This window comes from Bubalus kerabau, chromosome 5 (genome assembly GCF_029407905.1).
Source record: "Bubalus kerabau isolate K-KA32 ecotype Philippines breed swamp buffalo chromosome 5, PCC_UOA_SB_1v2, whole genome shotgun sequence".
In the NCBI taxonomy this organism is placed as follows: domain Eukaryota; kingdom Metazoa; phylum Chordata; class Mammalia; order Artiodactyla; family Bovidae; genus Bubalus; species Bubalus kerabau.
Genome location: NC_073628.1, coordinates 6310983 through 6337246, shown reverse-complemented (window position 1 = coordinate 6337246; position 26264 = coordinate 6310983). Strand labels below are relative to the sequence as shown.

Below are 26264 nucleotides of genomic sequence, written 5' to 3'. Positions count from 1 at the left end.
ACAATTCTTTCTGACTTGAAATCTAAGCTCAGAGATAAACTAATAACTGTCAGTTGAACTTTGCACAGAGCAGTCTGGATCTAACTATTCAATTTTATTGCCCCTGAACATGTGGCCCTGTCTCTACCTGGGATATGCCTGAAATGGCCAAATAAGGGCAATGTGAAGAATGGGCTTTGTGTGAATTATTGGTTTAAGGCTTTGTTTATTTATGGGTAATGGCATTTTAGGATTTTGCTCCTTTAGGTAAAGGTATACATAGTGAAACAAATGTGTAAGTAATTGAAGTACTTTCCAGATAAGATTTTGGTAAAGTGAAATCGTTTGTGTTAAACCCACTTAAAAACAATTTCAAGGTTTAAAAAAAAAAGTCCTGCTACTAATCCAAACTAGTTGTGTCATCTCACCTGCTTGGCCTCAGTCTTCCTAGACTATCAAATGGGTTGGGAGAGGGCTTGGTGTGTGAGTTGCACTAAAAAAAGAGCTTGAATTTCTCTCCCAGCTCGGATAGTCAGATTCCATCAGTAAACTGGAATCAGTATTCTACCACCAAACTGTAACTTGGCCTTCTGGGGTATACTTCACCATTAGCTGTAATTTCAGGCTTTTATTTTATTTTTTTAATTTGACTGTGTCGGTCTTAGCTGTGGCTAAGTCAAGTTCGACTCTTTGCGACCCCACAGACTGTACAGTCCATGCAATTCTCCAGGCCAGAAGACTGGAGTGGGTAGCCTTCCCTTCTCCAGGGGATCTTCTCAACCCAGGGATCGAACCCAGGTCTCCCACATTGCAGGCAGATTCTTTACGAGCGGAGCCACAAGGGGAAGCCCAAGAATACTGGACTGGGTAGCCTATCCTTTCTCCAGCCAATCTTCCCCACCCAGGAATCGAACCAATAAGCAAGACAATAATATCTTGTATATAGTGATTTGGGTTTCCCAGGTGGTGCTAGTGGTAAAGAACTTGCCTGCTAATGTGGGCGACAGAATGAGATGCAGGCTTGATCCCTGGGTCGGGAAGATCTCCTGGAGAAGGAAATGGCAACCAGTAACTCCAGTATTCTTGCCTGGAGAATCCCATGGACAGAGAAGAGAGTCAGAAATGAATGAAGCGACTTAGCATGCACGCATATAGTGATTTTCCCTTTTCAACATTTCATCATTCTTTTAAAAGCCTCATAAGTGAACATTCTCATTCTCATTTTATTGATGAACAAACTGATGTTTAGACACCTAAGTGAAAGCCAGGCACATAGAGTCAGTTCATGATAGAGGCACCAAGTCTTCTGATTCCGTGTATGTTCTTTCCCTTCTGTTAGAGCAGGAGTCGCACAGAGTCGGACACGACTGAAGCGACTTAGCAGCAGCAGCAGCAGCAGTGAAGGAGTATAGAAGAGTGGTTTAAAAGCATCAGTTTGAGGGGACTTCCCTGGTGGTCCAGTGGTTAAGATTTCACTTTCCAATCCAGAGGGTACTGGTTTGATCCCTGGTCGGGCAGCTAAGATCTCACAGGCTTGGGGCCAAAAAACCAAACCAAAATATGAAACAGAAGCAGTGCTGTAACAAGTTCAATAAAGACTTTTTTTTTAAAGTTTGGGATTAATAGATACAAAATATTATATGTAGAATGGATAAACAACAAGGTCCTACTATATAACACAGAGAACTATATTTAATATCCTGTAATAAACCGTAATGGAAAGGAAAATGAGAAAGAATATATAACTGAATCACTTTTCTGCACCTCAGAACTTAACACAACATTGAAAATCAACTATACGTCAATAAAATATATATGTATCTTTAAAAAGCATCAGTTTTGGAGTCAGACTTCTGGGTTTAAAATCTACTTTGGCCATCTCTGCCTTGGGCAAACTACTTAACCTCCCTGGAATTCAGCTCCCTATCTTAAAATATATCATAATGTGGGGATCAAATGAGTTATTGCAGATGAAGTACTAGAACAGTGCCCCGTGCATAGTAAGCACTCAGTGCCAGCTATTATTTTACTGTATTGTCATTTTTACCATACTGTTTCCCAATTTGGGGAGGAAGCATGTTCAATAAAGAGAACACTGAGATCGCTGGTCTCAGCTCTGTTACTGAGTTGCTTTGGAAACTTGCTATTTTGCTCTGCAGTGCGTCAGTACAGTCAGTGATGAAGAAAATGCCTGCTTCCTTTTTACATGAGTGGTGAAAGTGAATGGAATGATGTCTGCCATATACGCTGAGCTTCTTGGAGAATCCAGATTTGCGACTTAATGTTACCAAGCTTCCTGAAAGGTCTTGGTATGACTTCCTGCCACCAAACATACAAACATGACTGAAGTCTCAGCTTTCGTTCCTGTGCCATTGAAAACGTCCCTCCTCTGAGACTGATTCTTCTGGCACCTGCCCCAAGTCCCATTCCCTCCTGCACGCAGCCCCATGACTCTCATTCCTTCTGGTGAGTTCCCTCTCTTCTGGCTCCTTCCCATCAACATTTAAACATGCTCAAGTATCTGCCAGCTTAAAAAAACAAGTGAGAAATCTGGATCCTCCTCCATGTCTTGCCCTTAATCTTTACAATGACAATCTTCTTGAGTCATCGGAGCTCATTGGCTCCACTTCTCTGCCTCTTTTTCAATCAAACATTCATTCAAAACCAACCTGGTTTATATGCCAGGCACCATGCTGGGATCTGGGGATCTCTAATCACGAGTAGAATGAACACTATCTCTGTCCTCTTGGAGCTTACAGGCTGGTGGCGTTGACAGACATTAATAAAATAACCCTCAGATATATAATCACAAAGAACTGTAGAATGAATGAAAAGTTCAGGATGCTCTGTGAGAATTTAAGAGTCATAGCCTGCTCAGGGAGTTGGGGGTGGGTGGGGGTTCAAGGGAGATGTCCCTCAAATAATTTGAGCTGAAATCTGAAATATGAGAAACGTTAACCAGGTAGAGAATGGGGAATAATATTAACAGTTACCAATGTTAACTGGGGACTATATTTCTATATTCATTTATTTGGCCGTGCCAAAGTGGTTTGCTTGTGGGATCTTAGTTCCCTGACCAGGTATCAAACCTGGGGCTCTGACAGTGAAGGGGTAGAGTCCTAACCACTGGACCGCCAGGGAGTTCCCTGTTTGTATTCTTTATGCATAACATTTCATTTAATTCTGTATCAAATCTGGAGGTATGTATTAACCCCAGTTTACAGAAGTGGAAATGGAAGCGTTGAGAGATGCAGTGCCTTGCCCAAGGTCTTGGCAGACAGCAAGCCTGATGCTGCAGGCTGCATGTGAGAAACAGAAGTCCAGTGGAGGGAAAACAGAGGAAACATGTGGTGCATTGTGACTGGGAGAGAGGCAATGGTTAAACCATACACGGCTTATGAGGTCATTGAAAGAATTTTGGTTTCTACCTTTAGAATCCTGGCAGCTACTGAAGGATTTGAAACAAGGAAGTGAAGTGATCAACTTTGTATTTTTAACAGATTACTCCAGTGGACTTTTCTGGTGATCCAGTGGCCAAGACTCTGCACTCCCAGTGTGGGGGGCCCAGGTTCAATCCCTGGTCAGGGAACTAGATCCCACATGCCACATCAAAGATCAAAGATCCCGGGTGCTCCAACTAAGACACGGCAGCTTTAAATTACTTTTTTTAAAAGATTATTCCAGCTGCTGTGTGGGGAACATGTTGGAGGGGGTATTCAGTTTGATGTGAGAACCAGTTAGAAGCCTACCACCATGGTTCAGTTGAGAGAGAAGATGGTAGCCTGAACTGGGCAATGGAGACAGAGGAACACACAGGGACAAAGGACTGACAAGATGTGGTGATGGGTTAGATCTAGGGGCAGTGGTGAGGAAAAAGGGTTTGCTATGGATGGACTGTGCAACTGGAGGAAGGGAGGGAGGTACCATTTGCTGAGATGAGGTTTGGGTGAAGAGAGTGCTGGTCTTGGAGATATTGAGTCATCAACTGTATCTGGGTGTGGAGCTCAAAGAGAAGGTCTAGACTGAAGACATGCATTTGGAAGAAATTAGTGTAGGGACAGACAGTAAGTGCAGGGGATAGATAAGCATTGGTGCAACTGATTTAATATAAACATAACTTCTGCTCCTCTAAAGCTGCTTTCAACCGGGTTGTCAATAATCCTACTGTTAAATACAGTGTCAACTTCCAATTGCTATCTTATTTCTCTTGGCAGCACTGGACTCTAATTGTACCTGCTTCTTGAAGTGTTCTTCCTTTGGTTTAGGGCTGCCACCCTCTCCTGCTTTTCCTTCAACCCTTGCGGTCCCTCCTTTGTTTCTTTTGTGAGTTCCTTTCTGTTTGTCAGGTAATTTTGTTGTTATTGTTGGTGATGGTGTTCTGTTCTGGGCCCTTCCCTCATTCTTCCTGAGCCATTTTATCTACCATGCTGCAGCTGACATGGTCTTTTTATTTTCTCCCCTTACTTATTTATTTTTGGCTCTGCTGGGTCTTCTTGGCTGCCTGCGTGCTTTTCTCTAGTTGCAGAGAACAGGGGCTACTCTCTGGCTGTGATGTGCAAGCTTCTCATTGCAGTGGCTTCTCTTGCTGCTGAGCATGGGCTCTGGGGCCCAAGGGCTTCAGTAGCTGCAGCTCCCGTGCTCTAGGGTACAGACTTAATAGTTATGGTGTGGCGGTTTTGTTGCTCTGTGGCATGTGGGATCTTCCTGGACCAGGGATAGAACTCATGTCTCCTACATTGGCAGGCAGATTCTTCACCACTGAGGCACCAGAGAAATTCCCTAGAGTGTTTTTTTTTTTTTTTAAACACAACAATCTGACAGATCACTTTGCTGAAAACCGTTCAATGGCTCCCCAACATCTCTGGGATAAAGCCTAAACTTCCTGCTGTTCTTCCTACACAAAGCCTTCCCTGGGTTCCAAATCTGGTGCAGGGACCTTCTGGCATCACTGGACTGTCACTGATATACTGGACTGTCACTGCCCATAGTTTGTGGTGGCATGCGGGATCTTAGTTCCCTGACCAGGGATTGAACCCACACCTTTTGTAGTAGAAGCATGGAGTCTTAACCACTGGAAGTCCAGTTCATAGTTGTATCCCCAGCAGAGCAGACATGTAGATATCTGTGCAATAAATTAGTGAATAACAGAAAAGATCTTGAGGGAGAAGGTGATTCTTTGTTGTAAACAGAAGCAACTAAGATGTTTTCATACCAAACAATGTGTTTTAAATTTCTTTTACCCCTGATCTATCTCCCATCACTTAAGCAACAGCAAGTGCTTTCTGGATACTGTCCTCTGCAGAAGAATGATACAGAAGATGAAAGTCTTGGTTTTTGACTCTTAATTAGATCTTTTCAAATCTGTTGCAGAGAAGATGTTTTTGAAAGCTGCAGTCTTTTAAAAACATTGTGAGAGCCAGATTCTTGACAGGGATTTCTTTTTTCTTTTTTAGTTTTTTTTTCTTTCCCTTAAATCTCAAGAGACAGAACCCAGTGAACCTAGAGTTTGGAGTTTATGCCATCAACTGTCTAATTGGAAAGCATACATGAATTTTCCTTCCACACAGAAGATATAATCCTTTTTGAGCTTGGAGCAAAATTGAAACAGATTGGGAAAGGAGAGCAAGAGAGTTCAGATGCAACTGTGGGACTTCGTTTTCTGTTCCCACCACCAAACAATAGGGGACGGAAGAGGCTCATAATCCACTACATTACTGGAACTCTGAGAAGACACAGCCTTTCAAAGCACCCTGTGCTGGGGCTTCCCTGGTGGCTCAGTGGTCAAGAATCTACCTGCCAATGCAAGAGACATGGGCTTGATCCCTGACTGGGGAAGATCCCACATGCCTTGGGCGACTAAGCCCGATTGCTGCAACTATTGAGCCTGTGCTCTAGAGCCTAGGAGCCGCAACTCAGCCCACATGCTGCAATTTACTGAAGCCCTCGCACTCCAGAGCCCGTGCTCTGCAACAAGAGAAGCCACTGCAATGAGAAGCCCAAGCATCGCAACTAGAGAGTGGCCCCCGCTCGGCGCAACTAGAGAAAAGCCCTTCGCAGCAACCAAGACCTAGCATGGCCCAGAACACATAAAACTGAAGTCCCCTGTGCTAACAAGAGCAACTGGCACAGCAGAAGTGGTACCTGTGTAGGTAAAGTAGGCCTCACATAGACTTCATCTCCTCACCACTCCCAGCCTTCTCATCCCCTAAGTCCAAGTCTTCTTGGCGCCTTGACCTTTGGAGGGACTCGGGAAAGTTCCCTGGTGCCCAGCCCCTGAGACGAGTGTGGGAGCGAGCTGAGAACTGGGTGATTTGGGGGACTGCTGTGGGGTGGGGGGTGGTAAGAACCCCACGGTAGAGGCTGAGGAGTCTGTGACCCAAGTCAGGGACCCACTGGGGGCTCAGTATACCAGGAAGAGCTGAAGTGGGAGCCACTGAGCTTCCTATGAAGCAATCACTGCTGTCGGTTTATACCAAGACCACAGCTTCCACCCACCAGAGAACAGCGACTGCCGTAGCTGCGGTGCCCAATGGCTAAAACCAGGTTGGCAGTTAGGCAAGAGACAGAAGATGACACTCGACCTTGAAGCCCCTGCCCTGGTATCCGAATAATACATAAACCTCAACACAGAACACCGCGAGAAGAAGACTGGGAGGAGAGTCCTAAGAGAGTGAGTTTAAAACTGGAAATGATTGCCTTGTCGTGAATTGGCATGGTTTATTATTTATCTGCCAGTAGTAGAAATGGAGGCCGAAGAACCAGGTTGAGAAATAAAGAAAATAATGTACTTCCTCACCTAAGTCTGTGGCCTGAGGTTGTAAACAAGCCTGCTGTACAAGGAAAGGTCAGAACGGTGGGCTTATGAGGGGAGCTCCAGCACCTTGCAAGGAATGACCTGATTTCTCGAGAGTGAGTTGGAGGCCAACTCAGAGTTGTAACACCAACTCAGACATAATTTGCAAAGATCATGTAGTTGAAAGCAAAGGTCTGCCAATGAGCCAAGATAAAGTCAAATAGGGCATCTGATGGCTGTGGGTAGAGGAGGGGTGTGGAGGAGGGAGGAGCCTTACCTGGAGCTCCCTTCTACAGTGTGGAAGAGTCTGGGGTTCTAGGAGCCTCGCAGGATGTGTTCTGAGCTGAGCAATGCCCTACGTGCGTGCTGACTAAACTGGAGAAACTGGAACTGATTTGAGGACATAGAAGTATTACATCCATTTATCTTTGTCCAGTTTGGATTCAAAACAGTACTTATTTATGGACCATCCGTCCCAAACTATTTTTAACTTGCAAACCTAAGCACCATTAAAAACTGGGCCTAAAAACACATTTGAATGATTCCACCTCACCTAGGAACAGGCTGGGATCAACCATGATTCTCAATATTTTTGATCTTACCCGTCAATATGTATGGTGCGTGAGTGCCCAGTCATGTCTGACTCTTTGCAACCCCACGAACTGTAGCCTGCCAGGCTCCTCTGTCCATGGGATCTTCCAAGCAAGAATACCGGAGCAGGGATTTCTTCCAGGGAATCTTCCTCCTCCAGGGAATCTTTCTGACCCAGGGATTGAACTCCTGTGTTTCCTGCACTGCCAGGCAGATTCTTCATCACCGAGCCACCTGGGAAACACTTACTTGTCAATAATGAACTACCTTTTTCTTCTAAGAAGCTTATGCCACAAACTCCTGGGAATAGGCTGTGAAAAAAATGTCTCATGATGCCCATATACCTGAAATAAAATTTGCAGCATGTGCTTAGAGCTAATAACTGAAGGGATATCTTTGGGGCTCCTTGATCAAATTGCACTGGAAAATGTGAGTTGTGTGGGGAAACCGACAGTGCCAGAATTCAAAAAGGGTAGATTCTGCATCCATCTCTGAAGTTATAGATCTCAGGTCAGTTTTCTCTGTTGGAGCCTGATTTACCTGTGCTGTGACACATGGCTAGGAGCTAGTCATTTCAATTAGTATTGGCAATCTGAGACTTTCTGGTGATCAGGACCCAAGGTCCTGGAGTCTTGTGACCTTGTTGAAATTCTAGGCCATCGCTTTCTAATTGTGTGACCTTGGACAAGTTATTTAATTTCTCTAAGCCTAGATTCCCCTGAAAATAGGGGATACCTTTAAGTGAAGTTGTGATGAGAAATGAAACAATGCATGTCAGGTTTGTGACAGCTGGTGCCGGATAAGGACTTAATAAATGTTAGCTACTGCTGCAATCATTATTTTACTTGTTTTGTATGTAGGCAAATCTTGCCTTAAGTAAAACATAATGTGTGAAAATCTAGATTTGCAAAAAAGGTTAAATGGGGGTTGTTGGCGTTACAAAAGGATTCTTCAGTTAATGAAAGAACTAATAACAGGATTTCTTTCAGGCAGTCCATTTCCCAGTATGTTTATCTTTTTAACTTTTAAAAATAATTTTTATCTATTTTTTATTGGAGTATAATTGCTTTACAATGTTATGTTAGTTTCTGCTGTACAACAAAGTCAATCAGCTATACGTACACACATATCCTTTCCCTCTTGAGCCTCCCTCCCACCCCTCCTCATGCCATTCACTAGGTCATCGCAGAGCACTGAGCTGAGTCCCCTGTGCTATACAGCAGGTACCCACTAACGATCCATTTTACACATGGTGGTGTGTATATGTCAGTCTGACTCTCTCAGTTCCTCCCCCCACCTTGTGCCAGTATGTTTAAAATGATTTGATTCACACAAAACAGGGTTTATACATTTGAGGAACATAGTATATAAGGCAAAGGACATCTGTAATATACAATCACTCAGGACAGGTCTGAACCACTATGTCAAGTTAACAGTAACAGCCGTGGGTATGTCCCTCTACCCCTTATAAAAGGATTAGATGAATTCTCAGTGATTTCAAAGGGCAAAGCTGGGAACAATGGGTCGAAGACACAGCAGGGCAGGTTTCGGTTCAATATATAGGAACAGTACCAAACTACTGCTGTCCAAAACCTGAATGGACTGTCTCTAAGGTGGCATATTTCCAACAATTCATGCAAATTCATCTGTTCAAGTAAATTCAACATTTCAAGTAAAAACTAGATATTAACTTGTCAGGACAGTTGGAATGACTATTTCATGATATTAGGGAGGTGTTTCCTAATCCTAAACACTCAAAATATGCAACTATTAATAGATTGACTCTCTGCCTTGAATACCAGGAATAGGTTGAGGAAGGAGGTAGAGAGAGGCTGTTTGGGAGGAGGGGTGGAGATAAAGGAAATGAGCTGGAAAAAATATTGCTCCTCTGGTTTGGAAGCACTAGATTAAATGACTTGTAAGATTTCTTCTAACTTAAAGATTTTGAAACTCTCAAATTATTTCACCGCTGTTTACTGTTCGGTCACTCAGTCATGTCTGATTCTCTGTGGCCCTATGGACTGTAACCTGCCAGGCTTCTTTGTCCATGGAATTTTCCAGTCAAGAATACTGGAGTAGGTTGCCATTTCCTACTCCAGGGGATCTTCCTGACCCAGGGATTGAACCCAAGTCTCTCACTGGCAGGTGGATTCTGTACCACTGGCGCCACCTGGGAAGCCCCCAAATTGTTTCACAGATGCTATTTTAACCATATTCCTGGGAGAATTTTCCTATTTTAGTCGTGGAAAACTAGAACATAACACCTAAAGTAAGTGGTAAAATGGGAAAAGAATTAAGATATCTCGATCTTTTTGATTTTTGATCTCACAGCTTTTTCTCAGCTATGAGAATGACAGTTGGGTAAACAGAAGATAAAAGTAGTCTTAAAGCTAGAAAGGGTGAAAATCAAGTCAACTTGGAGCACAGTGAAAAATAAGCTCAATCAAGTTTCCATATTACTAGCTTTAAAGGTATAGCACCATTCCTGGAAAAATACTTCAGAGTACTGTAATCAGCCTTCTTAAGTGAACAATGCAAAGAAATAGAGGAAAACAATAGAATGGTAAAGACTAGAGATTTCCTCAAGAAAACTGGGGATACCAAGAGAACATTTGATGCAAAAATATGCACAACAAAGGACAGAAATGGCAAGCACCTAACAGAAGCAGAAGAGATTAAGAAGTGGCAAGAATACACAGAAGAACTGTACAAAAAAGTCTTAATGACCTGGATAAACATGTTGGTGTAATCACTCATCTAGAGCCAGACATCCTGGAGTGTGAAGTCAAGAGGGCCTTAAGCATTGTTGTTGTTCAGTTGCTAAGTCGTGTCCGACTCTTTGTGATCCCCATAGGACTGTAGCCCGCCAGGCTCCTCTGTCCACGGGATTTCCCAGGCAAGAATACCGGAGTGGGTTGCCATTTCCTTCTCCAGGAGATCTTCCTGACCCAGGGGTTGAACCCGTGTCTCTTGCATTGGCAGGTGAATGCTTTACCAACTGAACCACCTGGGAACAAAACTAGTAGAGGTGATGTAATTCCAGCTGAGCTATTTCAAATCCTAAAAAATTATGATGTTAAAGTGCTGCATTCAATAGGTCAACAAATTTGCAAAACTCAGCAGTGGTCACAGGACTAGAAAAGGTCAGTTTTCGTTCCAATACCCAAGAAAGGCAACGCCAAAAAATGTTCAAACTACTGGATAATCGTACTCATTTCACATGCTAGCAAGGTAATGCTCAAAAGCCTTCAAGCTAGGCTTCAGCAGTATGTGAACTGAGTGTGTCCAGATGTACAAGCTGAGCTTGGAAAAGGCAGAGGAACCAGAGATCAAATTGCCAACATCTGTTGGATCATAGAAAAAGAAAGAGAATTTCAGAAAAGCATCTACTTCTGTTTCATTGACTATGCCAAAGCCTTTGACTGTGTGGATCACAACAAACAGTGAAAAATTCTTAAAGAGATGGGAATACCAGGCCATCTTACCTGCCTCTTGAGAAATCTGTATGCAGGTCAAGAAGCAACAGGTAGAACTAGACATGAAACAATGTACGGGTTCAAAATCAGAAAAGGAGTATATCAAGGCTGTATATTGTCACCCTGTTTATTTAACTTATATACAGAGAACATCATGTGGAATGCTGGGCTGAATGAAGCACAAGCTGGAACCAAGGTTGGCAGAAGAAATAGCAATAACCTCAGGTATGCAGATGATACCACCCTTATGGCAGAAAGTGAAGAGGAACTAAAGAGCCTCTTGATGAAGGTGAATGAGGAGAGTGAAAAAGCTGGCTGAAAACTCAACATTCAAAAAACTAAGATCATGGCATCTGGTCCCATCACTTCGTGGCAACATATGGGGAAAAAATGGAAACAGCGACAGACTTTATTTTCTTGGGCTCCAAACTCACTGCAGATGGGGATTGCAGCCATGAAATTAAAAGATGTTTGCTCCTTGGAAGGAAAGCTATGACCAACCTAGACAGCATATTAAAAAGCAGAGATGTCACTTGCTGACAAAGGGCCATATAGTCAAAGCCGTAGTTTCTGCAGCAGTCATGTACAGATGTGCAGTCCATGGGGTCACAGAGTCGAACATGACCGAGCGACTGAACGACGTCTGTAATCATACAACTAAACCAAGACTGAACGTATGGAATCAGTGTCCTCTTTTAATGGAGCGCCTAGAAGAAGAATCTTTGACCTGGTCAACCTACGTGTCTTTCAAATAAAGCTGATCATCTGGCCTTTGAACCAATAAGTTTACTTTGGCCATACGTGACCAGATCACACGGCTGTTTCCATTCCCAAGTCTTCTGTTATACAAAGACTACTTCCCTTGCGGTGGACACCAGCTGGCAGGACAAAGGCAGCCCTGCCTAGAGAGAAAGTAAAAAGCCAGTTATGAGAGGAGAACTACTTTGTGACATAGATTTCATTGGTTACCTAGGAAGTGGAGAAACTGGACACTAACAGGAATGGAATGCTACCTCCTGGGCTGGCCACAGAACCTGCTACTAGTAGATGAGAAATCAGTGCAAAGGGTGATTGTCAGCCAGGAAAAGCAGGAAGCTACCTAGTGTCACAGTCAGTCATTCTAAGAAGGAGAGGAAGAAAACATGGGGGTGGGGGTGAAGAAATACTCTAGTTATACAAACACTGATATTGTCTTGGGGGGAGAATCTTTCCTTTGCTGTAGTCCAAGAATTGGCACAAAAGGCAGCATGCCTATGGCCTCCAGTGCCCTCCATAACCTAACCTGCCTCTGCAAGAACATCCCTGTGTGACCCCTCAGAGGGAAGCAGAGGGAGGTGAGTCGTGAAGCTGCCCCAGATTCTGTGCTCCGGGTGGAGAAGGCCTCAAGAAGGTGAAGGGATGAGCTAATCTGAGCTTTCTGGCCCCATTTCCAAGGAAGTGATTAGTGGAGAGGCACCTGGGACCTGCTCCATTTCAGGAAACCCGGTTATGGGAACTGGTGGGACACAGACTTGACTCAGGACCCGAGAGAAGCAGTTAACCCTTCTCTATTGCCTGCATGAGAAATAGGCTCTCTTAACTGTTTCCCTGGGGGAAAGAAACTGCTCAAGGGGGGTTAGTTTTGCAACAGCCTGAGAAAGAGGATATTTTGCACTTAAGCGCCCAGGGTCATTCCTGCAGGGCCTTTGAATGCTCTAGCGGAGCCTGGGAACAAGGTGGTTGCTGTTCAGTCCATAAGTCATGTCTGATTCTTTGCGACCCCATGGACTTCAGCACTCGAGCCTTCCCCGTCCTTTGCTATCTCCTGGAGTTTGCTCTAACTCATGTCCATTGAGTTGGTGATGCTATTCAAGAGGGTGGGAACAAGTTAGTTCCTAAGTATCCAGGAATGATATACCCAGAGAGGGCACACTCAAAAGGGAAAGGCAGTTCCACAGTTCCTGAAATATCACTGTCCACCTGGTAGCATTTCCTTGGGTGTTCTGGTTCTACTCAAACCCTTGGGTTTGGGTCAGAATCAATCCGGGGCTCTTCAGATAGGGTCTCTTTGGCCAGACTGGGGATTTCTTCTCAGAATAAACAGCATGTGTAAAGTGGGGATGCAGTGCCCAAACAGTGACCCAAATCCTGAGGTAAGTAGATGAATGCAAGCAGTCAATATGCCACTAAGTCTAAGGACTGGTTGTTGCTGGACCATAAAGAAGACTGAGTGCTGAAGAATCAATGCTTTCAAATTGTGGTGCTGACGAAGACTCTTGAGAGTCCCTTGAACTGCAAGGAGATCCAATCAGTCAATCCTAAAGGAAATCAATCCTGAATATTCATTAAAAGGACTGATGCTGAAGCTGAAGCTCCAATACTTTGGTCATCTGATTCAAAGAGCTGACTCACTGGAAAAGACCCTGACACTGGGAAAGATTGAAGGCAAAAGGAGAAGAGGGGTGGGCCGAAGATGAGATGGTTGGATGGCATCACCTACTCAATGGACATGAATTTGAGCAAACTCCAGGAGATAGTGAAGGACAGAGGAGCTTGGTGTGCTGCAGGCCATGGGGTTGCAAAGAGTTGGACACGACGTAGCCACTTAAAGACAACAACAACTAAAGACTGGGGAGAACTGGCCCCCTGAAGACACTGCTCATAAGACTGAACATGTTCGGAGCAGCATCCAAAAGCTCCTTCATTGACCTGGTTGACTAAAATGAACTTAACCTCACATAGATCATTTCATTTCTTTGGGCCTCAATTTTTTCATCTATTGGGTATCACTGATAACCTCTACAATCCTTTTTGTCTCTAACACTCCACTAGTTTGAGGATGGGCTCTGAGTAAATACAGTTTTAATAATGGGGAGTCAGTCCAATAGTATATAAGGTTCTAGACCCCAAACAGAATGGGGGCACACACTGATAGGTGAAATAAGGGTGGGAACTGTGGCTCATTCAAGCCTTAGTTTGTAGGGAGATGAATGTATCTGAGGTCATTGCCCCAGCTTTTGCACGGACGGGTTGGCTTCTCCTGGTCATGTTGATGTCCCTATACTGCAGAATCCTGAGACAAGCAGTTAGGCAGGTCACAACCATGTGAGAGATGCACTGCATAGCTGTATGGAAGTGGAAGGAGTGGTTAAGAGATTTTTATTTCAGGGGCTTCTCCAGTGGTCCAGTGGTTAAAAATCAACACAAAAATAAACTCAAAATGGATTAAAGATCTCAACGTAAGACCAGAAACTATAAAACTCCTAGAGGAGAACATAGGCAAAACACTCTCTGACATACATCACAGCAGGATCCTCTATGACCCACCTCCCAGAATATTGGAAATAAAAGCAAAAATAAACAAATGGGGCCTAATTAACCTTAAAACCTTCTGCACATCAAAGGAAACTATTAGCAAGGTGAAAAGACAGCCTTCAGAATGGCAGAAGATAATAGCAAATGAAGCAACTGACAAACAACTAATCTCAAGAATATACAAGCAACTCCTACAGCTCAACTCCAGAAAAATAAATGACCCAATCAAAAAATGGGCCAAAGAACTAAATAGACATTTCTCCAAAGAAGACATACAGATGGCTAACAAACACATGAAAAGATGCTCAACATCACTCATTATCAGAGAAATGCAAATCAAAACCACTATGAGCTACCATTTCACACCAGTCAGAATGGCTGCGATCCAAAAGTCTACAAGTAATAAATGCTGGAGAGGGTGTGGAGAAAAGGGAACCCTCTTACACTGTTGGTGGGAATGCAAACTAGTACAGCCACTATGGAGAACAGTGTGGAGATTCCTTAAAAAACTGGAAATAGAACTGCCTTATGATCCAGCAATCCCACTGCTGGGCATACACACTGAGGAAACCAGAAGGGAAAGAGACACGTGTACCCCAATGTTCATCGCAGCACTGTTTATAATAGCCAGGACATGGAAGCAACCTAGATGTCCATCAGCAGATGAATGGATAAGAAAGCTGTGGTACATATACACAATGGAGTATTACTCAGCCATTAAAAAGAATACATTTGAATCAGTTCTAATGAGGTGGATGAAACTGGAGCCTTTATACAGAGTGAAGTAAGCCAGAAAGAAAAACACCAATACAGTGTACTAACGCATATATATGGAATTTAGAAAGATGGTAACAATAACCCTGTGTACGAGACAGCAAAAGAGACACTGATGTATAGAACAGACTCTGTGGGAGAGGAAGAGGGTGGGAAGATTTGGGAGAATGGCATTGAAACATGTAAAATATCATATATGAAACAAGTTGCCAGTCCAGGTACGATGCACGATACTGGATGCTTGGGGCTGGTGGTGCACTGGGACCACCCAGAGGGATGGAATGGGGAGGGAGGAGGGAGGAGGGTTCAGGATGGGGAACACATGTATACCTGTGGCAGATTCATTTTGATATTTGGCAAAACTAATACAATTATGTAAAGTTTAAAAATAAAATAAAATTTAAAAAAAAATCTGCTTTGCAATGTAGGGGATGCAGGTGCAACCCCTGGTTGAGGAACTAAGAGTCCACATGCCATGGATGATGCAACTAAGACCTAATGCAGCAAATAAAGAGTTTATTATTTCATATTCTGGCTCTGCCATTTAAAAACTCAGTGTCATACAACCTCCTCTTTGGACCTCAGTTTCATCATTTGTAAAACAACTACAACAATACCTCCCTTATAAGGTTGGGAGGACTACTTAAGATAAATGAAAGGTGAAGGCCAATTAGCACAGCAAGTCCCCATCAAACTCTGCTGACTACAGTGGTTTATATGGCGGCAATCCCGATGGCAGGCCCTCAGGTCACAGGCTCCCTTCCTCACTTGTGCCTGTGTCTGGTCCCTGGCTACCTCTGTTAGGCATTCGTTAACTCTAGGATGATGCTCGATGTTCCAGTGCCTGTTCAGCCCTGAAGTTCACTCCAAGGACAAGGGCTTGAAGACCAGCTCATCTGAAGTACTTCTACACTGGCACTGGTTCTCCACCCTTCCTGAGAATCCCAGTGTCATTCTCAAGGTGGGGCATTTTCTGCTGAGCCAACACTTGCCATAGGGAATATTTTAAGCAGCCATCTTGCCATAGGAAATATTTTAAATAGCCATCTTCAGTATCTTGGTTTCTCACCCATCAAATAGTGAAGATAACAACGATCTCACAAGGTACTTGCGAGAGTAAAATAAAAATTATGTAAAGAGCCAGTGTTATCTGACAACAGGCTGTCAGTCATTCAATCTTAGCTCCCTTCCCCTTGCAATCACCTTCCTGAAGGGGACACTTGAGAGAGAAGAGAGTGAGGGAGAGGAAGGCACCAATGATTTCCCAAATGTCAGCTCTCTTAGCAAGTCCCAGATGGTATTATGATGAACTTACCATAAATATAATAAAAGCCGTTTTTCTCTACTAGGTCTACCTGTGAGCAACAGAGGTGGGGAGGGTGGTCCACAGCACTGAACAAAGAGGAAGAAGGCTATGACCCAGGTCTCAGTAGACATATACTCTGGAGCAGGACCAAAGCTGTGTATGGGACAGGCACTCTGCCAGCTCCCCTGCCTGTTTTGCCCAGTCCTGGCTTCTTGGAGCTGGGGTGGAAGAATTTTCCCTGAAGGAAAGCAGCCAACACCCTGCCCCACCCTCCTCCTTGGGTGGAGGACTCTGCCAGGCAGGACTCTCTCTCACTAGTTTTCTTTTGGATGTCTGAGGAACCAGCTGCCAAACTGTCAGTTTGGGCTCAAGCCCCTCTTACCTGCCCCTCCCTGACCAGCCCTGAGCTCACCGGCCAGAGTCTGGAGGACTACCTTTTTTTCCATCAGCTGGGAATGCTCTCCCGAAGCTTCTCCTGTGAGCTAGAGACTAAGAAACCCTGGTCCTGTCATTGGCATATTTAATGCGCAAACGTGGGGGGCTTGTTCCTTTCCAGATCCTGACTATCGCTGGCTGGCACCCCGGGATTAAGCTGGGGACCTGCTCGGGACAGGTTGCCAGACAAAATACAAGTCTTGAATTTCAAAAGTCCAGTTTTGAATTTCAGACTGTAGCCTGCCAGCCTCCTCCCTCCATGGGATTCTCCAGGCAAGAGTACTGGAGTGGGTTGCCATCTCCTTCTCCAGGGGATCTTCCCGACCCAGGGATCGAACCCAGGTCTCCCGCATTCCAGGCAGACGCTTTAACCTCTGAGCCACCAGGGAAGCCCTTTTTAGTACATATATGTCCCAAATGTTGCATAGGATACAGGTATGATTAAAATATGTTTAAAACCTGAAATTAACACGTAACTCCTTTTTATTTGCCAAAGTCTGGGAACCAGAGGCTGGCTTGGGGCACCTGGAGCAGCCCCACCAGAAGGTGAGACTGTTTGTTCGGAGGTCAGGCACCGGCTTGGGTATTCCGCATCCGGCACTTCAGCCCCTCTCCAGGCGGAGGCAAAGGGCTGAGGGCTGCACCTCGCGGCGGGACCGTGGGAAAGTTCTTTCGGGAGGAAGGAGGAGTCGTGGCCTGGCCTCATTCCTGCTCGCCCACAGCCTCGGCTGCCACCCGCGGGCTCTCCCCATCGCCGCCGCGCGCCCAGCCATCCGCCCACGGACCGCCGCCGCCACTGCGGGGCCCTCCCCGCCGCGCCAGGCAGGTCCCGGCTGCGCTCCGTGTCTGGGGGGAGGGGGGCCGAGTGCGCAGGCGCAGCGGGCCGGTGGGCGGGGCGCGCGCGCTGGGGCGGGGGAAGGGGAAGGGACGGCGTAGGGCGGCCCGACGAGGGCGTGGGCGTGGGCGCAGGCGGAGGTCGTAGCCCCAGCGGGCGCCCGGCCACTGGGCGTGGTTGCTGCTCCCGGTGCGGAATGGAGGGGCCGGCCGTGGCAGTTTGCGAGGTGATGCCGGAAAGGGAGAGAAAGCAGAGGAGGACACTCTGAGGAGACGGGTCTTGTGAGGAGGCCGAGAAGTTTGGGCAGAGGGGTCTGGCGTTGCCTGAGGGAGAAGGAAGGTTCGGGAATGGTAGGATTCGGTTCAAGTCAGCCTGATCCTCGCGGGGTTGTGAGGTGCAGATGAGACGCGAGGCGTGGGAGCGCCTGGGCAGTCAAACCTGGGGGGCGCTCAGAAGTAGTCAGTGTGTGGGGGGAGGGGCATGGCCGTCCGCTGAGCGCGGGTGTCGCCCCCATCTGACGCCTAAGAAAGCTGCTAAGGAAGCTCCAGGGTTTGCCACACCTCAGAGGACGCTAGGGTTCGAGCTCGGGTGGCAGCCCGTGCCGGGAGAGCGCGCGGACAGCAGGGATGGGCGCGCTGGGCGGGGGGAGTCGAGGCCAACTTGTGCTCAAGTAGGGGCGAGGGAAAGCCGGGTCAGGCCCGCGGGTCACCAGAGGTGTGAAGGGGATTCCTGGGCCAGGGCCCAGAGCAGCGGGGTGATGAGAACCTGCGGTTCGGACGCCTCAGTAACCCAGTTCAGGCCACCGTGGACCCGAGGTGCTCTGGAGGGCGGGACTGAACACCTCGCACAGAGTGGCCGCTTTCGTTCATTCGTGACCGAGTTTTCACAGCCTTACCTGATTGAATTCTTAACTACTGACCTCGTAGTTAACTGTAAACCGTAGACGGATTAATTACTAGGCATTCAGTTCGGTCGCTCAGTCGTGTCCGACTCTGCGACCCATGGACTGCAGAACGCCAGGCCTCCCTGTCCACCGCCAAGTCCCGGAGCTTGCTGAAACTCACGTCCATCGAGTCGGTGATGCCATCCAACCATCTCATCCTCTGTCGTCCCCTTCTCCTCCTGCCTTGGCTCTTTCCCAGCATCAGGGTCTTATTCCAATGAGTCAGTTCTTCATAGAAGCAGAACCCATAAGCTGTGGGTTCTATCCTAGATTCTGTCATCTGTAAAATCTAAACCTCCAACTTTCTTTGACAACAAAGAATCCAGGAAGATTGGGAAAACTACTGCTAGCTAGTACTTAATTACTTGTTTGTTGTTTAATCACTGAGTCATGTCGGACTCTCTTGCGACGCTATGGACTGTGGCCGGCCAGGCTCCTCTGTCCATGGAATTTCCCAGGCAAGAATACTGAAGTGGGTTGCCATGTCTTCCTTCAGGGGATCTTCCTGACCCATGGGTGGAACCCAGGTCTCCTGCATTGGCAGGCAGACTCTTTACCACAGAGACAGATCAAATAGAACCATAGGCTACAAGAAGTTGACCTGAAGGCACCTCGAGTTTTCCCAATTTTCCTGCCTTTGTTGTCAAAGAAAGTTGGAGGTTTAGATTTTACAGATGACAGAACCTAGGATAGAACCCAGAGCTTCTGACTCACAGGCTAGTGTTCTTTTCCCTACTGCTCTCTCATTATGGATAAAGAAACTGCAGGAAAATCTGAACAGAGGGAGCACAGTAAGTCGGAGGATGTGTGAGGGAAAGTGTTACTGTAGAAAAGCCTGAAAACCATCCTTACAAACTGGTACAAATTAGGATCTTAGTTCCCATGTTCTCATGCTGAGTTCTTTGTGCCTTTAAAAAAATGGGGGTTAATAATTTTTGCTACAGGTACCTCAGTGTGGAAGTGACAGTCTATTTTCATAAATAATCATGGAAATTAAATACAATATATTTTATTTTAAAATTATCAAGATTGAATGTTTTACCAAGATATCTTGGAGACCTGTTCAACTTACAATATTGTGTGCAGATGACTTTATTAGAAATAATAGCTAATATTTTTTTAAGCATTTACTATCTGCCAGGCACTGTGTTAAACATTTTGAACGTATTGTTTTGCTTACCTTCGGCAGCCATCACATGTGGTAGATTTGCCCTCACTTTTATTAGTGAGGAAGCAGTGCTACAGAGAAGTTAAGCGACTTGCACAGGGTCACGTGCTAGTGTTTGACTCATCAGGGTTTCAAACCCAGGTATCTGCTTCCAAAGTCAGTGCTCTTAACTAGTATTCTGACCCTGGGAAATGTTGATACAATGAAAAGTAAAGATTCACAAGCAGATGCCATGATTATTCATAATCTTCATGTTGACTTATGTTTGGAAAGGAAAAAGAAACAGGAAAAACAAACTCCCACTTAATTTTTCCAACTTATTATTTCCAGATGAATTTATCCTTTGAATAAAGCAATTTGTTGTCTTCATTTCCTGTTTTGGACATTGTTTTGAATTTCACTGTCTCCTTTTTATGTCACTCACCTAGCTATGTCTTCTGTTTAGACACAATGCTTTGTTCTTAACAAATGTAAATCTGACATTTTGCAAGCAAGAATATTATTTTTTGGAAATGAGAATTATTAACTGTCTCATACAAGTTTATTATTACCATGATTTTTAAAGACAATTGTGGTTTCTTTGAATTGTGCCCTTTCCAGATTTTGAAATATTTAATAATTTATCGGAGGTGTGAAACAGCAGGAGTATCAAAGGGAGCATTGCTAGAAGGACAGCTAGTGATTTCCATAGAAGCATTAAATTCTAAGCACCAAGCAAATACTCTTCACTGTGTAACAACTAGTAAGTGGAGGAAGAAAAAATATTAATTTCAATCTGTTTTGTCATGTTTTATGTTATATTTTATTTAAAAGTTTCAATTAGTGTTTTATCATCTTCAGAATTGTTCCATAATTAAACTTAAATTGTTCCATAATTAAACTTAAATGATTATGAAATAAGTATCTGGTGATAGATTTATAAATCTGTCATACAGGAAAGGTGAGTAGAATGACTTATCAGAAGATTATTTATTTTACTGGTTTAAATTCCGATTACTCAGAAACCATCTAACTTTTGCTCTTGGTTTTAACTTCCTTTTTCACAGCTAAATTACATTACTTTGAATTTTATCTCTTTTATACCCAGCCTTTGGTAGTTGGAAAAGAGCCAAAAAATGAAAAGAAATGAAATGATGAATGGTGCATACTTTGATGATTAATTTGAAAATATATGTTTCTTCCATTTGGCTCTTATTATTTTGTCATTTAATTTGCAGTTAATTTGAAAATACATGTTTCTTCCATTTGGCTCTTGTTATTTTGTCATTTTTTGCCTGTATTCTTGGAAAGCTGATGCATTGAGTGGCCCTGATAACTAATTTTCTTGAATTTGTGAAGTGAAAACTTTTTTGTCTTGCTTTTTTGGTGTGTGTGTATAAGTTTATTGAAGGATATTTTGGAGTGAAGTTGTCCTGTTAGCCTTAGAGGACTCTCAACTGAGTCCCAGTTGAGACCGGATAGTAGGTTAGGCTCTACAAGACATTTCACACTTGAACTGAATGACCTGTCTTCTCTTTGTGTACCTAGCAGTAAACATCTTCAAGAGGGTGTGATAGTTTGGTTTGCTGTTAACTCTGTGTGAACTCCCTTCTGACTGGACAGAGTTCCCACCATTCCTGAGAGAGGTAGTTAGCTACACGGCGAGAGTGATGTTTTTCTGCATATGGTTGTATTAGCTTGTGCACTGATCATGATCCAATAAACTGTGGTCAGAGTGGCAGGGTGATTTCACTCCAAGCAAAGGACTTGAGCCACACAGCTTTTGGCAAGAAACTGAATTACGTAGACATTTTGAGCCTAATGGACCGCTTCAGTCCATCTAGTATAAGGAGCATTTCTCTTCTGTTTATTCTCTCTGATCTTTATATTTTTATTCTTTTTGGCAGGAAGAAAGGTGATATGTGCTTGTCATGAAACATTATAACATTTTAGAAACGTATACTATGGATGGGGGCTTCCCTCATAGCTCAGTTGGTAGAGAATCCACCTGCAATGCAGGAGACTCCAGTTCGATTCCTGGGTTGGGAAGATCCACTGGAGAAGGGATAGGCTACCCACGCCAGTACTCTTGGGCTCTCCTTGTGGTTCAGCTGGTAAAGAATCTGCCCGAAGTACGGGAGACCTGGGTTTGATCCCTGGGTTGGGAAGATTCCCTGAAGAACGGAAAGGCTACTCACTCCAGTAGTCTGGCCTGGAGAATTCCATGGAATATATAGTCCATGGGATCGCAAAGAGTCAGACATGACTGAATGACTTTCACTTCACTTCACTTTGTATTATGGAAAGTGAGACTCTTCAGTAATCTTACCGCATGAGATAATGATTAACATGCAGTATGTATTCTTCTAGATTTTTATATGCATATGTTCAGAGTCTCTCACCAAGCGGATAAAAAACCAGATTGCCAGCATTCTGGAATTTGAGAGATCGGGGGTGGGAGGTTGTATCTTAGCATTCAGTGTTTATGTTCACTCAGTCCATTTGTTTTTATTTTTTTTTAATGGAATTTAATTTTATTTTATTTTTAAACTTTACATAACTGTATTAGTTTTGCCAGATATCAAAATGAATCTGCCAAGTCCATTTGTTTTTAATGTACAACTTAAGTTCCCAGCCCAGAGACCCGTGTTTCTATCTTTTCGCAGAATAACTTCTCCCCAACCCCTTACCAAATTTAGGAGGGACCAGTCCTTAGAAGGCTGAGTGGAGAAGGGAATTTAAAGATTTTCCTACTTCTTAAATTCATTTTTTCACCTGACTCCTTATTTTGGATCCCACCTCTACTTCCAGAGTTTCCTGATACTGCCAGTTTTGAGTTTGGGGGGATTTTTTTGTATATTTGGTATTGTTTCTTTACCTTTGCCTTTTTTGGCTTATAAGTCAGTTTTTTGGTTCTTGAGACCTGAATCCTTTCCCACTAGTTCTCTGGCTTTTCTGTTTCTATTTGGTTGGTGCAAATCTAATTGCAGTTTTGGACCATGAATTTTAAATCCTTACAACTAGGCTCAAACACATCTTTATTAATCGAAATCGGAACCATTACAATCAACAGATTTCTGCCAAATGAGAAATAAGTTTGTTTATTCCTATAGTGTAAAAATCTGTGCTTCAGGCTTCGATGAACTCTTGGAAAGCATTTTCTTCCTCCTGCTGGTTGTGGAGGCATTTTCCCTGCAAAAACTTGTCAAGATGCTTGAAGAAGTGGTAGTTGATTGGCAAGAGGTCAGGTGAATATGGCAGCCCACTCCAGTACTCTTGCCTGGAGAATCCCAGGGATGGCGGGGCCTGGTGGGCTGCGGTCTATGGGATCGCACAGAGTTGGACATGATTGGAGCGACTTAGCAGCATCAGGTGAATATGGTGGATGAGGCAAAATGTGGTCCAGTCATTCAGTCATTCACCTTTTGAAGCATTTGTTGTGAGACATACAGTCGGGCATTGTCGTGGAGAAGAATTGGGCCCTTTTTGTTGACCAACTCGGACTGCAGGTGTTGCAGTTTTCCGTGCATCTCATCGATTTGCTGAGCGTACTTCTCAGATGTAATGGTTTTTGCTGTGGTTCAGAAGGGATTGTCCCAACCCAGGGATCAAACCAATGTCTCTTAACATCTCCTTCATTGGCAGGCGGATTCTTTCCCACTAGCACCACCTGGGAAGCCCCAAGAAAGCTGCAGTGGATCAAATCGGCAGCAGACCACCAGTGACCGAGACCTCTTTTTGTTGCAAGTTTAGCTTTGGGAAGTGCTTTGGAGCTTCTCAGTTCAGACACTGAGCTGGTTGTCATATAAAATCCAGTTTTCATTGCACATCACAATCTGATCGAGAAATGATTCATTGTTGCATAGAATAAGAGAAGACGACCCTTCAAAATGACAATTTTTTTGATTTTTGGTCAGCTCATGAAGCATCCACTTATCAAGCTGCTTCTTTGTTCCAGTTTGCTTCAGATGCCAAGCAATCATAGAATGGATGACATTGAGTTCTTTGGCAACTTCTGTAGTTGTAAGAGGATCAGCTTTGATGATGACTCTCAATTGGTTGTTGTCAACTTCTGAAGGCCGGCCACTATAGTCCTTTTCTTCAAGGCTCTTGTCTCCTTTGCAAAACTTCTTGAACCATCACTGCACAGTCCGTTCGTTTGCAGTTCCTGCGCCACATGCATTGTTGATGTCGTGAGTTGTCTTCATTGCTTTACGATCCATTTTGAACTCAAGAAAATTGCTTGAATTTGCTTTTTGTCTAACATCATTTCCATAGTCTCAAATAAATATAAAATAAACAGCAAGTAATGTCATTAGGAAAAAAACCAAACCAAGAAATGAGCATTAAAGCAATGTATAACATAACTTCATTTATTTAAAAATGTATCCCAATATCAGATGGTAAAGAATCTGCCTGCAGTGCAGAAGACTCAGGTTGATTCCTGGGTCCAGAAGATTCCCTGGAGAAGGGAATGGCTACCAATCCAGTATTCTTGCCTGGAAAATTCTATGGACAGAGAAGCCTGGTGGGCTACATCTGTGGGGTCGCAAAGGGTTGTTGGATATGACTGAGCGACTAACATTTTCACTTTTTTTTACTTTCCAATATCGAATGGCAACAATGCAAACCTGCAGTAGCTTTTGCACCAACCTAAAACAATTTTATTAAAGTCCTCTCTCTTATTCTGTATCTTTGTGGGTTTATTACTTCTAAAAATATTCCTTTTCTATTGTTTTATTGAGATTTCAGGAGGGAGTGAAAGTAGATATGTATGTTCAATCTGCCATCTTTATCTGAAAGTGAGTGATGTCATTGGCCTGAAATCTCTGATGATGAAGAATGACATTCATTACCTAGTGTTGCTGTAACAAAGTACCACAAACTGGGTGGTTTCAAGTAAATTTATTCTCTTACAGTTATGAAGGCCAGAAGTCCACAGTCAAGATATCAGTAGGTTTGGTTCCTTCTGGAGGCTCTGAGGGAGAAATCGATTCCTTAGCTCCCTCCTACCTTCTTGTAGTTGCCAGCAAGGCCTTGGTGTTCCTTGACTTGCAGATATATTGCTCCAGCCTCCGTCTCTGTCTTCATATAATGTTCTCCCTTGTGTATATCTGTGTCTTCACATGGCCTTCTTATAAGGACACCAGTTGGATTTAGAGCCACCTTAATCCAGTATGACTTCATCTTAACTTGATAACGTCTATGAAGATCTTCACCCCACTCCAGTACTCTTGCCTGGAGAATCCCATGGGCAGAGGAGCCTGGAAGGCTGCAGTCCACGGGGTCGCTAAGAGTTGGATACGACTGAGCGACTTCACTTTCACTTTTCACTTTCATGCATTGGAGAAGGAAATGGAAACCCACTCCAGTGTTCTTGCCTGGAGAATCCCAGGGACGGGGGAGCCTGGTGGGCTGCCGTCTATGGTGTCGCAGAGAGTCAGACATGACTGAAGTGACTTAGCAGCAGCATGAAGACCCTATTTCCAAATAAGGTCATATTCACAAGTGTTGGGTCTTAGGTCTTCACAGTCTCTTTCAGAGGTACATAATGCAACTCACAACAAATCAGAAAATTTTATTGCTGGAATGATCCATCTGTGAGAAGCTGAGAAATGACTATATATAATTTTTCCTATCATTGTTGAAGGCTGTAACAATTGCAGTGTTTTCCAAAATGTGTGTTACAGGATGTTTATATGAATTTTGAGAAAGGAGTTATGCAGTCATCTAAACTTGGGGGTTGCTGGTTAAAATCAAATGAATTCTGTCATTTTAGATCTCAGAACTTTTAATATGCCAGAATGGACTGTGAATCTTTAAAAATGGGCTCTAGTATATAGCATTTCCCAAACATATGTAACCTTGTAGTTTTTTTTTAATTATCTTTTTTTGTTTGTTTTTATAACCTGACTTTTAAAAAAAGTTTTCTTTATTTAATTTTTGATGTTCTGGGTCTTCATTGCTGCGTGGGCTTTTCTCTAGTTGCAGAAAGCGGAGGTTACTCTCCATTTGCAGTACACAGGCTTCTCATTGCATTGGCTTCTTTTGTTGTGGAGCATGGGCTCTAGGGTGCGCAGGCGTCAGCAATGAGCTCAGTAGTTGCAGCTGCCAGGCTCTAGAGCACAGGCTCAATAGGTGTGGTGCATAGGCTTAGTTGCTCCGAGCCAGGTGGGATCTTCCCAGATCAGGGATTGAACCTGTGTGTTCTGCATTGGCAGGTGGATTCTTTACCACTGAACCACCAGGGAAGCCCGTAAGTCATCTTCTGTTCTATAAAGAGAATTTGGGGCAATGTTGTTACTTAAAAATACCTGTTCTGTCATCTTTGCATTTGAAGGATAGCACTTTATTACTTTAGTACAGAAAGATTGGAAGCATAGCTGAAAATCTGTGAAGCAGGCAGGATGATTGTTTTCCCTGCACGTGTTCACCCCAGGTGATCTATTTCCAACAATTTGTTGATAGGATACTTGTTAAAACTAAGAAAGGATGTTAGAGCAAACTGTGAGATGTGCAGTTGAGAAGCATCATGGACACACTGTGGGACACGCAGGTTGTGGTTTGTTTCTTGTAAACACTCTAGCTCCTCATTGATCTCTAGTGTCAGCCTGCCAGCAGTGTCCCAATCCCTGTCCCAGTGGCAAGTCACCTCCTCCTTTAGGTCAGAACTAGTGTATGCCTGTGAAGA

General features: G+C 44.1%; 1 protein-coding gene across 1 annotated transcript in view; it reads left to right on the top strand.

Annotated features, from left to right (window-relative positions):
- Positions 1–17595: 17595 nt before the first annotated feature.
- The window catches only part of TOP6BL (TOP6B like initiator of meiotic double strand breaks), an 86445-nt gene continuing 77776 nt past the window's right edge, over positions 17596–26264 (top strand). The window contains exons 1-2 of the mRNA XM_055580711.1: positions 17596–17709; positions 20195–20336. Coding sequence (XP_055436686.1) covers positions 17680–17709; positions 20195–20336 — 172 coding nt within the window. The 5' untranslated portion in view covers positions 17596–17679. The remainder of the gene's footprint in view (positions 17710–20194; positions 20337–26264) is intronic.